Source organism: Cynoglossus semilaevis, chromosome 17 (genome assembly GCF_000523025.1).
Source record: "Cynoglossus semilaevis isolate Cse_v1.0 chromosome 17, Cse_v1.0, whole genome shotgun sequence".
In the NCBI taxonomy this organism is placed as follows: Eukaryota; Metazoa; Chordata; class Actinopteri; order Pleuronectiformes; family Cynoglossidae; genus Cynoglossus; species Cynoglossus semilaevis.
Genome location: NC_024323.1, coordinates 9,793,391 through 9,805,838, shown reverse-complemented (window position 1 = coordinate 9,805,838; position 12,448 = coordinate 9,793,391). Strand labels below are relative to the sequence as shown.

The following is a 12,448-nucleotide window of genomic DNA, read 5'->3' as shown; positions in this document are numbered from 1 at the left end:
GCTGTAACTGTCGGGGCGTATGTAAACATGTCACCTGACTTTTGCCTTCCTAACAGGATGTCAGTAATGAGATTTGGCCAAAAGCTTTTTGGTTAAAAAGCGGTTTCCTACAGAACCTTCATCTGGCCGATTTTGAATAACACACACACACACACACACACACACTAATGCACGGATGCCATATAATTCTGAAAATCTGCTGCACATCAGGGAAAATGGTCCCAGTAATGGAACACCCCCACTGCACATTTTTATTCTCAAGGCTGAAATGTTCTCCCCTTAAGTGGCTTTGGCTCCACAGGAAAGGCAGCACCTCCTGTCATCGCCCTGGAAACCAGTGAGAGTAAACATGAGTGGGATTGCATTGTTGCTCTGTGGCGCGTCTTCACAGTGGCCTCATCTCACTTCTCAGCTTCATCTTTATTTCCCTAAGGAATAATACCGGCCTCAGTATCTGGTTCCCCTGACTCAGGAATCTTCGGCTCCTTAAAGTGTACTGTACCAACACGTGACGCTGTGCACACACACACCACACACACCATACACACGCTGCATGTCGACGAAGGTGTGAATAATCTTGATGAGGTTAATAAGAGATAAAGTATTACAACATGAAGCGTCGGAGGAGTTCGGCTTTCCATGAATCAATTTAAATTTTGTTTACTGTTTTCAATAATTTGGTTTCTTTATTTTATAACAATTAATGTTAGAAATCCATGCTTTTATCACTTGATTTAGATTTTTTGTCAAATTTAGTTTAAAAAATTGATTTATAATTTATATGCATTTTCTCTGTAAGAATATTATCTTTATGAATTTGTCTTTTAAATAACATTAAGTGGAATGAAAGCCATGGCTGTGAATGTTTTTACCTGTGCGAGGTATACAATAGTCCTATTTTCCCATAGCGTCTATAAAAGGGGGCGCTGCAGAAAAATGTGGTGCTTTTCATTCATATTCATGCTAGTAAAAACCACAGGGAGATTACATTGCAGTTAGCCTCAGGCTAAACCAAGTAAATCCAATACTTAGCAGAAATAGCCAAAAAAGCAGAGGGAAAGTAACATAAAACTGGCCAAGAAAGAGCTTCAGGCAGGGACATAGCTAAGAAGCTTAGCTTCACTTTTGAAGTCCGACAGTTAAATGACACCAAGTGTCCGTCCTTTATCACCTGGAACACTGACAGCTGCCAAGCTAACGGAGAAAGCTACTGTATACTGAAACTAAACCAGTGGTCCCATCTCTGCTGCAGAACCTTAGGTGGACAAAGACAAAGTTAAAGTATGACATGGAGTGTAAATTAAATCAGAAGTAGACTTTGAGACACGTCCAACACCAGTGGACTTCCTGTCGACTCAGAGTCAAACTTTTCTGCAACCCGTTAGCTTCGTCCATTTCTGCCCTCTCACTGTGCAGCCTTTCATCTGGACACAAATTAGACGTTTATTCTAAGCTAAAATGTTACATTTATTTTCCCCAACTGCAAAATGGGCTCAAAGTCATTTGCTGATGCCAGGTGTGTCCTCCTCAGCTGGAAGTGAAGTCCACTATGTGTGATCATGTCAGTGTCCACACCGTGTTTAGCAGACAGTCCACTGACTGGGGAGATTACTGTATTGACTTCACACTTCAGAGGGGACTGGCGGTGCAGTAACAACAGGTGGATGGAGAGCTTTCATACAGAATAATGACTCAGCAGTGAAGAGCTCTGTAACTACAAATGGACAACATAGGGGACAATCATCTCTGAGGCGCTTTCTGTAAAGTCACAGAGTGTGAGAAGACTGCAGTCACTGAGAAATCACTCCCCGTACTCAGGGTTTCACTTCTTCCAGGCTGCAGCTACAAAGATATCTGATAGGGGGCATTAGAGTACATTAATGGGTGGACCACTAGCTGAGGGTCAAATGGGCCGTCTGGAAATCTAAACGACAGATATCTCACGGAAGCACTCCAAACAAAATACCTGATCAATAACTCCGGCTTCAAGCAGATCTTTATAATATAATAAATAACAGGAAAATGACCATATTTGTCGGACAGCCACAGGGTAGAGCAGAAATAACCAAAAGACAGTTTAGAAAATGATACAAAACAAATATATTCTGGCTAAATGATACTAATGAAGCAACATTAGGCCACGAGTTAATGGAAGTTAGACAGGAAGTAGTTAATTATGGGTAACATTAAAAAAAGGTTAAATGTTGTTTCTGAATGGTGTAATAGGTTTAAACAGATAAAAATCCTAAAATTAGCTAAAGTATTAAGAAAACAGATAGATAAAAATCCTAAAATTAGCTAAAGTAGCAAAGTATTAAGAAAACAGATGGTTGACAGTTGGCTACAGTGTAAGGAGAAAAAATTAAAAATGAACCCAAAGTAAGCAAAAATAAAGCCCAGTGTTAGGGAAAAGATAGTTACTAACTATGTAGGGGATAACTTTGCTAGAGGTTTGCAAAAAAAGATAGCACATTTGCCTAATAGAGTGTTAACAGTAGATTGACGATTACACATTTTGATACGTTTCGATATCGATGTTACCAGTTTGGGAACAGGAAGCTGACCTGAGTCACACTTAATTATAGGCCGACAACAGATTTGAAAGGCTCAGATGCCAGTACTGTCTGGAACTCTTGTTTTACAGACGGTAGAACAGCTTTAATGGTGGACAAGGTTCTTTGGGGGTTTTTTTTAACCAGGTATTTCATATGAACAAATCCTATTCTGAGCGCTTTTGTATTTCAGAGGAAAATGTGAATAACCCTGTTCCTTTTAAGCATTCTGCTCTTTTTACCAACTCTTCCTCTCTCTCTGCTCCCTTCCTCGCTCTGCTTCATTGCCAGCCTAACAGCTGCTTTTCTCTTGGCCAACATCCAAATGGATGACTAAGGGAAGTGGGTGGGTTTTTAATTTCACTTGTTAACATGGCTTTCTGTCTGGGACTGTGATACAGGAGGAAGGGGAACAAACAGAGACCGTCAAAAATCACCAGAGCTGAGGCGCATAGATAAACAATAATAATCCATTGTCAACTGTCAAATCTAGAGGAAATCCATTCAACATCATGAAGTGTTTTTTTCAGACAACTGTCTCCATGGTTCAGCCAGGACACTGAAGCTAAGGTGACAGCCGACAGGAATGAAAGCCTCACAGCGACAGGTTCATCTTGACTCTTCCATTACCAATCATTACATCATTTACTGATGAGGTAAAGGGGGAAAATGACACAGGGTGCACAACTGAACTGACACACAAAAATATTGTTATTGTCAATCAACTGATGTCTCGGTAAATGAACTCAGTGGCTGCAGCAGCTTATAACCCTGGACCAACAGCTGTCTGTTAGCTTGTCAGCTCCGACGGGCTGTATGTTCTCCATGAGCCGCAGTGGTTTGTCAATTTAGATTTTAAGAGCAGCAATACTGTACATATACTGTATGCCTGTGTTTCTCAAAGTGTGGGGCGGGCCCCGCTGATGAGGAACAGAGGCATGACAGGTGGAGCACGACAAACGGGAGGAACATTTTTAAGGTTCAACTGATGATGTCACAACTGCACTTTTGTTTTTTGACCTTTGACCTTTTGATTTGTTGATAAAATATGACATTACTTAGTGTTAATTCAATGAATAAAAATTGTAATTTGTAACGATTTTTGTCAACGCAGTGGTCGAAATCCGAGGGAATAAAACGTATGTATGATGGGTAATTTACAATTCTAATGAGAACACACTGATTTGTTATTTTGAGTCATTGACATTTCCTACTTTGAATGTAGTCAATGTCAATCCTCTTCGGCCCACAACTGACCTACAGCATCCACTTACATGAGCTAATATTATCACCTACAAATTGTCATTTAACCGTGCTACATTTTCAGTCACTCATTCGCTGCATTCATGTTCTGATGTAGTACTTTCACAAAAGCAGAATTTGAAAAGGGCGGTGAGTCATCCTACCTTACAGTCGGATGATCAGTGGATCAGCCAGTCTCCAGGTACTCCATGTTGCATCCACAGTCCAAAACACACACAGGGTTACGTGGCTGTTGTTCCTGCATCTGGTCCTTTGGGAGTTACATCCGTCCAGGGTGAAGTCAGCCTCACCCAAGGACTGCTGGGTAAGGTAGAGATGAAACAGTAAAAGAAACAAGTCAGTCTTGACCATTCAGTTCTTCTCATCCTGGCCTTGAATCTCTAACCAAGACCAAAACAGTATGAGTGGGCGTGGCTTGTTCCTTAGTCAAGCCTGGTGTGAATCAGTCGAATGATGGGAGGAGGTTCAAGGCCTCACCTCCAAGAACACAAATGGAACTGTTTACCTTTCAACTGGAACACACCGCTGCTAACACCGCTGCTAAAACACGGGAGGAAGTCAAGGAATTACAGCTGCTGTCAATGGGAAAGTTATACATACGATAAAACACACATTTTTGATTTGTCTGCTTTTTTAAGACACAACAAGAAACTAAATTTCATTTTAATTCAGCAAATTTATAACAAGTAGATTAAAACCACAACATCATGGCCCCTGTAGCCTCTGAATGATGACATTAAATTGATATTTTATATTATTTTCAAATTATCGTTGAGCATAAGTTTAATATTTTTTTTTCATTAACACTGACAATTTATTTAGGGGATTTTAATATTTAACTTTTGGCATTTACTTTTTTTATTTTATTTTAATTTTTCTTTTGGAAACAGTTACCTATTAATTGGCTGTTAGTGGTTTTATAGCTTGTAGCCTAAAACTAAAACCCACATGAAACTGTATGATACCTCCAGTACTAGAAGGCCAAGGTTTTACATGAAAATAATGAAAAATATACAGTATGTAATTTGAGCAGATCAATGGTTCAAAAACATAAAACACTACAGACTTTTAAATGTGCAGCAGTGTGAAACTTTAAAACACAACACCAGCCCGTGATGTTTTAAACAGATTTCCGACATCGTGCTGTTTTGACATCCATTCTAAGTGAGACAGATTACACAGAGCCACTTTCATTTGAATAACAAACAGTTTACTGGCTCAGATGTGACGCTGCAGAGGTTTCTGTGAGACAAAGGTTCACAGGTTTTCACTAGACTGGAAGGTTGAACCCCAACAAATGCAAATGTACACTGTTGTGTGCATTAACTATGAACTATAACTAATTTGGTCAGTTAAAAGTTAGCAATGATATTAAGTAAAGTTTAACTGACTTTAAATTGTTTTGCTGTCTTGAAATGGTTTAGCTATTGGCCAATATGTTATGCTGACACTGAGCTACTAATATTAAGCTACGTTTTTTTTTCTAGCTGGCTAAGCTAACACCTTATTACCTATTAAGCGTGTTAAGTGCTTTAAATTATATTTATTCTATTTTGCTTAATGTTCAGCCACGTTTTTCTTTCTTAATATTTATTTTACTAGGATATAGTATATGTTACATAAGATGTAGCCATTTTAGCTATACTGTTTGTTAAGCTATTTCTTCTTACATTTAGTGAATTTTTAACTGCATTTTTGTCCAGCACAGTCCAGCACAATTTCTATTTTTTCTGTGAGTGTGGCGACTAATAATTTAAGATACTTAAGATACAATTGTCGTTACATACGTTCTACGGCACGGTCCATAATTCCATGAAATCGATTAAAAAACAAAACGTTTGACTGGCATTAAATCCACGTACAAACGTGCAGCGTATTTGTTGCTTTTGTTTGTTAAGCTTTCTTTAAGGACAAAAAAAATTCATAATCCATACCTTTTACACACAAACGCAGTCAGGGACATTTACTACAATGGGTGACGCGTGCCCTCTTGTGGATAACTACCAACATTACACCTCATATTCTACTTGTATACCCACATTCCTTGTTCTTCCCAGCTCGGAGAGACCACAAGAGAGAATTTACCACAACATAAATTACATGAGGTTAACTTTCAAATGAACTGAGAAACTATTGAAAAACAATATTTCAAAACGGAGGCGTTCAGAACATAGACTTTAATCATATTTCATAGGAAAATGAAAAAACAAACCAACACAGGAAGTGGAACAGGTGCTTCAGTTAATGTTCACAGACATGACTTCAGCTGGAGGAAGCTGTCACACCTTCACCAGTTCATCCACATCTGCTGCAGCACCAGCACAGACCAGGAGGAGTCTGGGACAACCACTGCACACTTTCCACTCCTCCTCCTCCTCCTCGGCTTCACTCTCTTCTCCAACATCTTGGACCCCTCCACCTCCCCCTTCAGTCTTCTTTACACTCCTCCTTTTCTCCCACTCCTGCTTCTTCTTCTCATCTGGGTTTTTCAATCCTAGTTGTGACCCCTCGTATCCGTGAGCCCTCCTTCTCTGATTGGTTCCAGACGTGCCACTGAGCTCTTCTTGCCTTCTCAACATTCCACAGCTTGAGACTGCACACACACACACACACACATGCATACTCACTTCTATTTAGTCCCTCTCCAACTACCTCCCCCCTCTATCAACTCAAAAGGCAAAAAAAAAAAAAAAGAAGTTTCCTTTTTTCACAGCCTCGAACTGAAAAGGCTCCAAAGCATTCCTCCAGGCAAGAAGACAGAAATGCACCGAGCGGCAGGAGCTGAAGGAGAATGAAAATCGTTTAAGGAGACATTGTTGGCATTTACTGAAATTTGACATCAAAACCACGAGGACATTAAGGACGGAGCATCTCTCCTTTTATGTGTGAACTCATTTTTAAACTATTTCCCAACTGTTGTCATTAACACGAGGGATGTTTTCCTCTGTGGGAAAAATAGTTGGCTTTCATGGGCGAAACTCCCCGCCAGTAATTGTAACTGAACATTAGGCACAAATATTGTAGTGATAAAGCATTAAGAGTGGAAGTGGATTGTGGTCTATGAAACAGGATGAATCAGACAGATATCAAATTGCAAAACCATTTTTTTTTCACGGTACATACAAAGAAAATGACTGTTCTCAAAAAATGAAAAAAAAAAACCCAAACAAAATGCTGAATCAGCTCCAGATGGTGGCACAAGGAGCCAAAACAAGCACAAGTCAGGACACAGAGCAGCGACTATGTCTTTAAGGATAACGACTGAAGCCCGGCAGATGGTTGAGATCAAATCAGATCCAGATAAAAATAGAAAAGTGCCAAAAAAAAAACAACCTAAACACGGCCATAGATGCAGAGCATCCACATCAGTTTGGTGACGACCCAAAATAATCTATTTAAAGACCAGCTTTCAATAGTAAACTCTACTCTTGTGCACAACGGTCGGTGCGCGGCCCCTTCTGACCCTCGGAGGTCACTGGTCCTCAACATCTCCGGCACGTTCACATTTGGATTTTTTTCATCTTCCTGCCGCGCTCGTCTGACAGCTGCTGCTGACGTGTCAGGTTAGACAGGAGGAGAGAGGCAGGCTTGCAACATTAAACCCCACACACACACACTCAGACACACACACACGCCCACATTGTCAGTAACAGCTCTCTGCAGCTGCAGAGGTAACAACAAATCAATGAGAATGAGATAAAGACAAGCCAAAAAAGAAAAAGAGAAACTCATCAAGTACAGCTCAGCCGACACGTGTCTGGGCTGCGTTGGCTCAAAGTGTGAGCGTGGTTTGGTGTAAAGCTGCCCTTTACCGCATACTTTGGATATAAAAGGTCTACTTCCTGTTACAGTGGCAGTTTTTTGTGATTTAAAACAAACCAACAAATACAGATTCTTGAAAATAACGTGAGGAGAAATATTTAAAAAAAAACATTGATACCAATGATGTAGTTCCATGAACGCCCTCATGTGAACTGATGCTACACCAGTGTTACTGAAGCAGTATGCTACGGAGAGAGTTGATCAGAGGACGCATTGGAAATACTACAATACTACAGACTGTAGAGAAGGTCTGGTACAATGAAGACGTTTTTACAGAAGTTGACATCCACCCTGAACTAACAACACTAAAGATAATTAAAACTAAATAATATATTTTTCTAAATGAAATGAAAATAAACTGATACTATACTGATTATAGACTTAAAAACTGTCTAAAATAATTATTTTAGGTCACAAAAACCAGGCCCTTCATCACAGGTGTGTAGACTTTTTATACCCACCATATGGGCAATTTGCATAGGACCCACTCCTCAGGCCCTTTCCCACCCACATGTGCTCCAGGAAGGAATACCAGGTGAGTGATTAACACTGTATTGGCAAACAAAGCTACATACAAGTCTTTTTGGTCCTCCAGACTGAGTCTGAACTTAAAGGGGAAAGCAAAAGCTCCTTAGTTTGTGCTGTAGAAATCTAACGGGAACAATAAAGAGAAAGAAGAAGAAGCTGAACTTACAGTGGTGCCAGGGAAGACAGCAAGGAGGCCCTTCATAAAAAGTCACTTTTCCTTGAAATTCTCCAGCTGCAATAACAACAAAACTGACTCGTTTATGGCCTTCACGATGTGCAGCGAGGGAAAGTCGTTCGTATAAAAGCTCGGATTCTCTGTACAGTCTTGGTCAAAATGATTGGTGAAAATGGATTCAATTTAAAAACTCTAATATCTGCTGTGCTCCACACAGGGATTCACACACTTTAAAATTCTCCTTTTTTTTTTTTTTTGGTTTCAAAGAAACAACAAACGAATGCCACAACATTTTTCTGAGTTTGCACATAGATATCAGCTTCATCCAGTCTGGTCTGGATCACAGGGTCTGTCTGTCTGTCTGTCTGTGGTCTGTCTGCTACTCCGCCTGCTCGTTCAGCTCCATGTCTGACACCAGGATGTTTTTCTCCGCCTGTTCGGCACTGCTGGAGCTGGTGCGGCTGTAGCGAGCTCCTTCGTAGGAACCTGGGGATCCAAGAGTTCTCCGACGGTACAGGAAGATCACGCCAACGATCAGCACCACCAGCACCAGGCCTGTCACGATGACCACTATCATGGTGGGCAGATGGTCCCCGGCCACTGACAGAGAGAAGGCAGAAATCAGGGTGAGGACACTAGGTGAACAAGGTGAACAAGGTGAACAAGGTGACAGTTGATAATTACACAGAACTTACATGTCACCGCTGAGGTCTCAGTAACTGCACATGGAAGAACAGAGATGTTTTAATAGTGAGTTAATGATCCCTTAGTGCCATTAGCACCATCTAGTGAACTACAGGTGCATTTGTATTACATACAACTATAAATACATACACATATATATACATATACATATATATGTTTGTGTGCATATACTGATACATATATACACATACATATTCATATACAGTATATGCATATATATTCACCCACATATTTGTACATATATACACATATATTCAAATATAGATACAAGTACACACAATGTTTATGGTAATATATATGTACGTATATTTTTCAAATTAACTTTTAGTCCAATATATTTTAGCACCATATATTCTATTCTCAAAATAACTCATTTCTGTATACATTTTTAGGGCAGGTTTTGGTTTCCTAACTCTTCTAATTTGCCGACACGTTGACGGTCGAGTTCTTACTGCGTGGCTGTTTGCAGATGAATCCGTGTGTTCTGTTGCGGCAGGAGCCTGGCTTCCACAGGCCGGTGTTGCTCTGGATCCAGAAGCAGGAATTAGGAGACAGAACAGAGAAGGCGAAATCATGTGTTTCCCAGTTGGTGTATGACATCTCCATATCTTCACTCCAGACCAGAGTTCTGCCTGCAGCAGGAGTATGAAAAGTAAATAAATAAATACATAAAAAAAAAATCCAACTTCATTGATCCCATATTTGGGAAATTCTTGTGTTAGAAGCAGATATGCTGTTAACAGGCTGCCCCCAGGAGGCACGAAACATGTGGTTCCTCTGGGAATCAAACCCAGGACTCTCTGCTTCACCACTACATTATGGAACCGACCTAACACGATCGACCCAATACGGTGATTTAGACCACTGTAGTTCACTGTAGTTTTTTCAGGCTTCTTTCTGTGTTTTTGTCTGCTACTTCATTAAACCCATTTCACACCATTTTAACCACATTATTCGTATTAGTCAGTGGTTATAAAGTGTTAAAGAAAAGTAATAATTTCCAGGATATTCTCCATCGGCACTTTTTTAGACATGAGTATGTTTAGCTTTAGACCCAGAAACTGAGGAGTACAGTGCTGAGGAAAGGTCTGAGCTTGGACCTTTGACGCTGATTCCCAGCCAAGCTCCATGTGCCGTCTCGGCGTAACTCTGGATGTGTTCCCACACAAATCCGTTCTCCGTCTCGTCCAGGATTGAGAGAAGCTCTGAACCCACTGGATGAGAGTCAGAGAAAGAAAAGAGGGAGGAGAAAAAAAATTGATTGATCAAACAGAGGGCTACAAACCATGAGGCTAACAGGCAACTGAAACTGTTTTTGTCTCTTAATTTGTTTCTAAAGATTTGGGAAATGGAACATTCTGGAAGTTTTGGGGCTTTTTTAACAACTGTAACTATGTTGTTAAAATTTTATGGCCAAGATTTTACCTAGACCAAGCTCTACCTAGAATAACTTTTAGTAGGTCTGTATGGCTAATTGCAGTAGCTTTTGGCTAGCTTTTGCTCTTTTTGCAATTTCGTGCAACTTCTAACCATTCCAACAATTTTCCATTCAATCTCATTAAATCTAAATTAATTAGCTTTAGTTCAGGTCTCTTTAAGTTCGGGTGCGGGGGCCATTACCGGCACATGAACTGCACATATGTGGCCGGTGATTAGATGGCATAAATGAACACGTCATAAATGTTGATTACAGATCAATTAGGATCTCAGCACTGCTGACCTCTTGACCTCCATACACAGCACTGATGAGGTGAAGATATGACTGAGCTGTGTCGACTCACCTTTCTTACAGGACAGGCGAGCGTCCTGCTCCACTTTCACACTGTGCAGATTGAAGGCGTAGCAGTTGTTTCTGAACGGCACCCAGGCCCAGTCTCCTACAGTCTTGGGGCAGCTGCCAGGGTAAATCCATCTGTGACTCACAGGCCCATCTGGCAAAGAGAAAAACATTATTAACATTATTAAACACAAACAGCTCTGCTTTTAGGATAAAATCAGGTACAAACATGGTTGTAGCCAAAAACAAAGACTTGGACCATCTCTAAAATCTCAAACTTTCTCCATCCCACCTTGTTTTATGGCTTTTGTCACATCATATATCACATTACCTCTAATAAATCATCCGTGTGTCTACGCCAGTGGTGCCTTATTGTTTATTTTTCTCTAAATGAGATCTGAATTCACAGAACTCCCACATTGTTTCCCTGATTATTATTGATTATTATTACTTTTCGAGCACAATACAATTTTTTCTGCTTATAACGTTCCATTTTAGCCAATAAGGGTCACACCACCTATTATATACCTACAATATATCTAAGAATTAGACCAACCTTTACATTTTTAGAACTATTTGAAACATTTTAATCACAAAATATAAAACATTTAACACTAAAGTTTCACCTTAAGGGCATTAAATAAACTACGTTGAAAAAAGTACTGAAACTAAATAAAAAGTCAACATTGTTGGGAGGTTTTTTTTTTCTACTTTGAAAACTCTCTTCTAAACACAAAGGTAACAGTACCACTCATTTGACAGATGGCGGCGTCCAACTTAGCATCACAGGGAGTCGTAGTCCACTGCCCAGTGGTGGTCATGTGACCACATCCTGCAAACTGATTGGGCTCTCCATCGTACCAGTTCGTATACGAGACTTCTTCTTCACCAAACCAGGTGAAACTTCTTCCCTGGCGACAAAGCCGACTGCATGTTAGACTTGAACAAAGTTTTGCTTGTGTAATGAATCACTGATAAATAATTCATGGTCTTACTCCATAGTTGTAGAGAGATATCCAGGCTGGTCGTTTCAGGCTGTTCATCAGCAGCGTCAGGTAAGCCTGCTGATACGGGTCCTTAACAGTGGCCAGAGTCCCATTTAAAGATTCACATAAATGCAGAGCACCAGTCCAGTCCAGGCGTTTCTGCACCACGCGGTACGTCACCCCACCGAGCTCCACGGGTTCAGACACCGAGGCAGGAATCAGCGTCGGTGCTGGAGGAGTACCTTGGTCTGAAGAGCAAGGAAATTCAGATGTAATCTCTGTAGATTAGATTATACACAGAGAGAGAGAGTTGAGAGTTTAGATTAAGTCGACGCCTCACCTTGATGCCTTTGACAGATGAAGCCATTGGTTTCCATCTCACAGGCCCTGGAGGCCCACATGCCCGTGTTCTTCTGTGGGTTCCCATGTATCATCGCCACACAGTTTCCCTTAAACAGGAAGTGAAGTCATTAAAACAGGAAAAGACGGCGACATCAGCGGCGATGAGTCGGCGTTACACTGAATACCCTGGTCTTGTTTTGGTGTGGGCCGCTGTTGTCGATCGGCTCTCCAGGAGCCCAGTTGGTGTAGCTGAGCAGCCCAGTCTTGGTCCACTGGAAGTGAGCTTTGGAGTCAGACG

The 12,448-nt window shown here is 40.7% G+C and overlaps 1 protein-coding gene across 1 annotated transcript in view; it reads right to left on the bottom strand.

Annotated features, from left to right (window-relative positions):
• Nucleotides 1-5,973: 5,973 nt before the first annotated feature.
• The window catches only part of mrc2 (mannose receptor, C-type 2), a 29,151-nt gene continuing 22,676 nt past the window's right edge, over nucleotides 5,974-12,448 (bottom strand). Inside the window, 9 exon segments of the mRNA XM_008329986.3 lie at nucleotides 5,974-8,940; nucleotides 9,036-9,059; nucleotides 9,498-9,677; nucleotides 10,146-10,259; nucleotides 10,827-10,976; nucleotides 11,571-11,733; nucleotides 11,818-12,056; nucleotides 12,149-12,257; nucleotides 12,336-12,448. The exon segment at nucleotides 12,336-12,448 is cut by the window's right edge and continues 35 nt beyond it. Of these exon segments, the coding sequence (XP_008328208.1) occupies nucleotides 8,720-8,940; nucleotides 9,036-9,059; nucleotides 9,498-9,677; nucleotides 10,146-10,259; nucleotides 10,827-10,976; nucleotides 11,571-11,733; nucleotides 11,818-12,056; nucleotides 12,149-12,257; nucleotides 12,336-12,448 (1,313 nt within the window). The 3' untranslated portion in view covers nucleotides 5,974-8,719.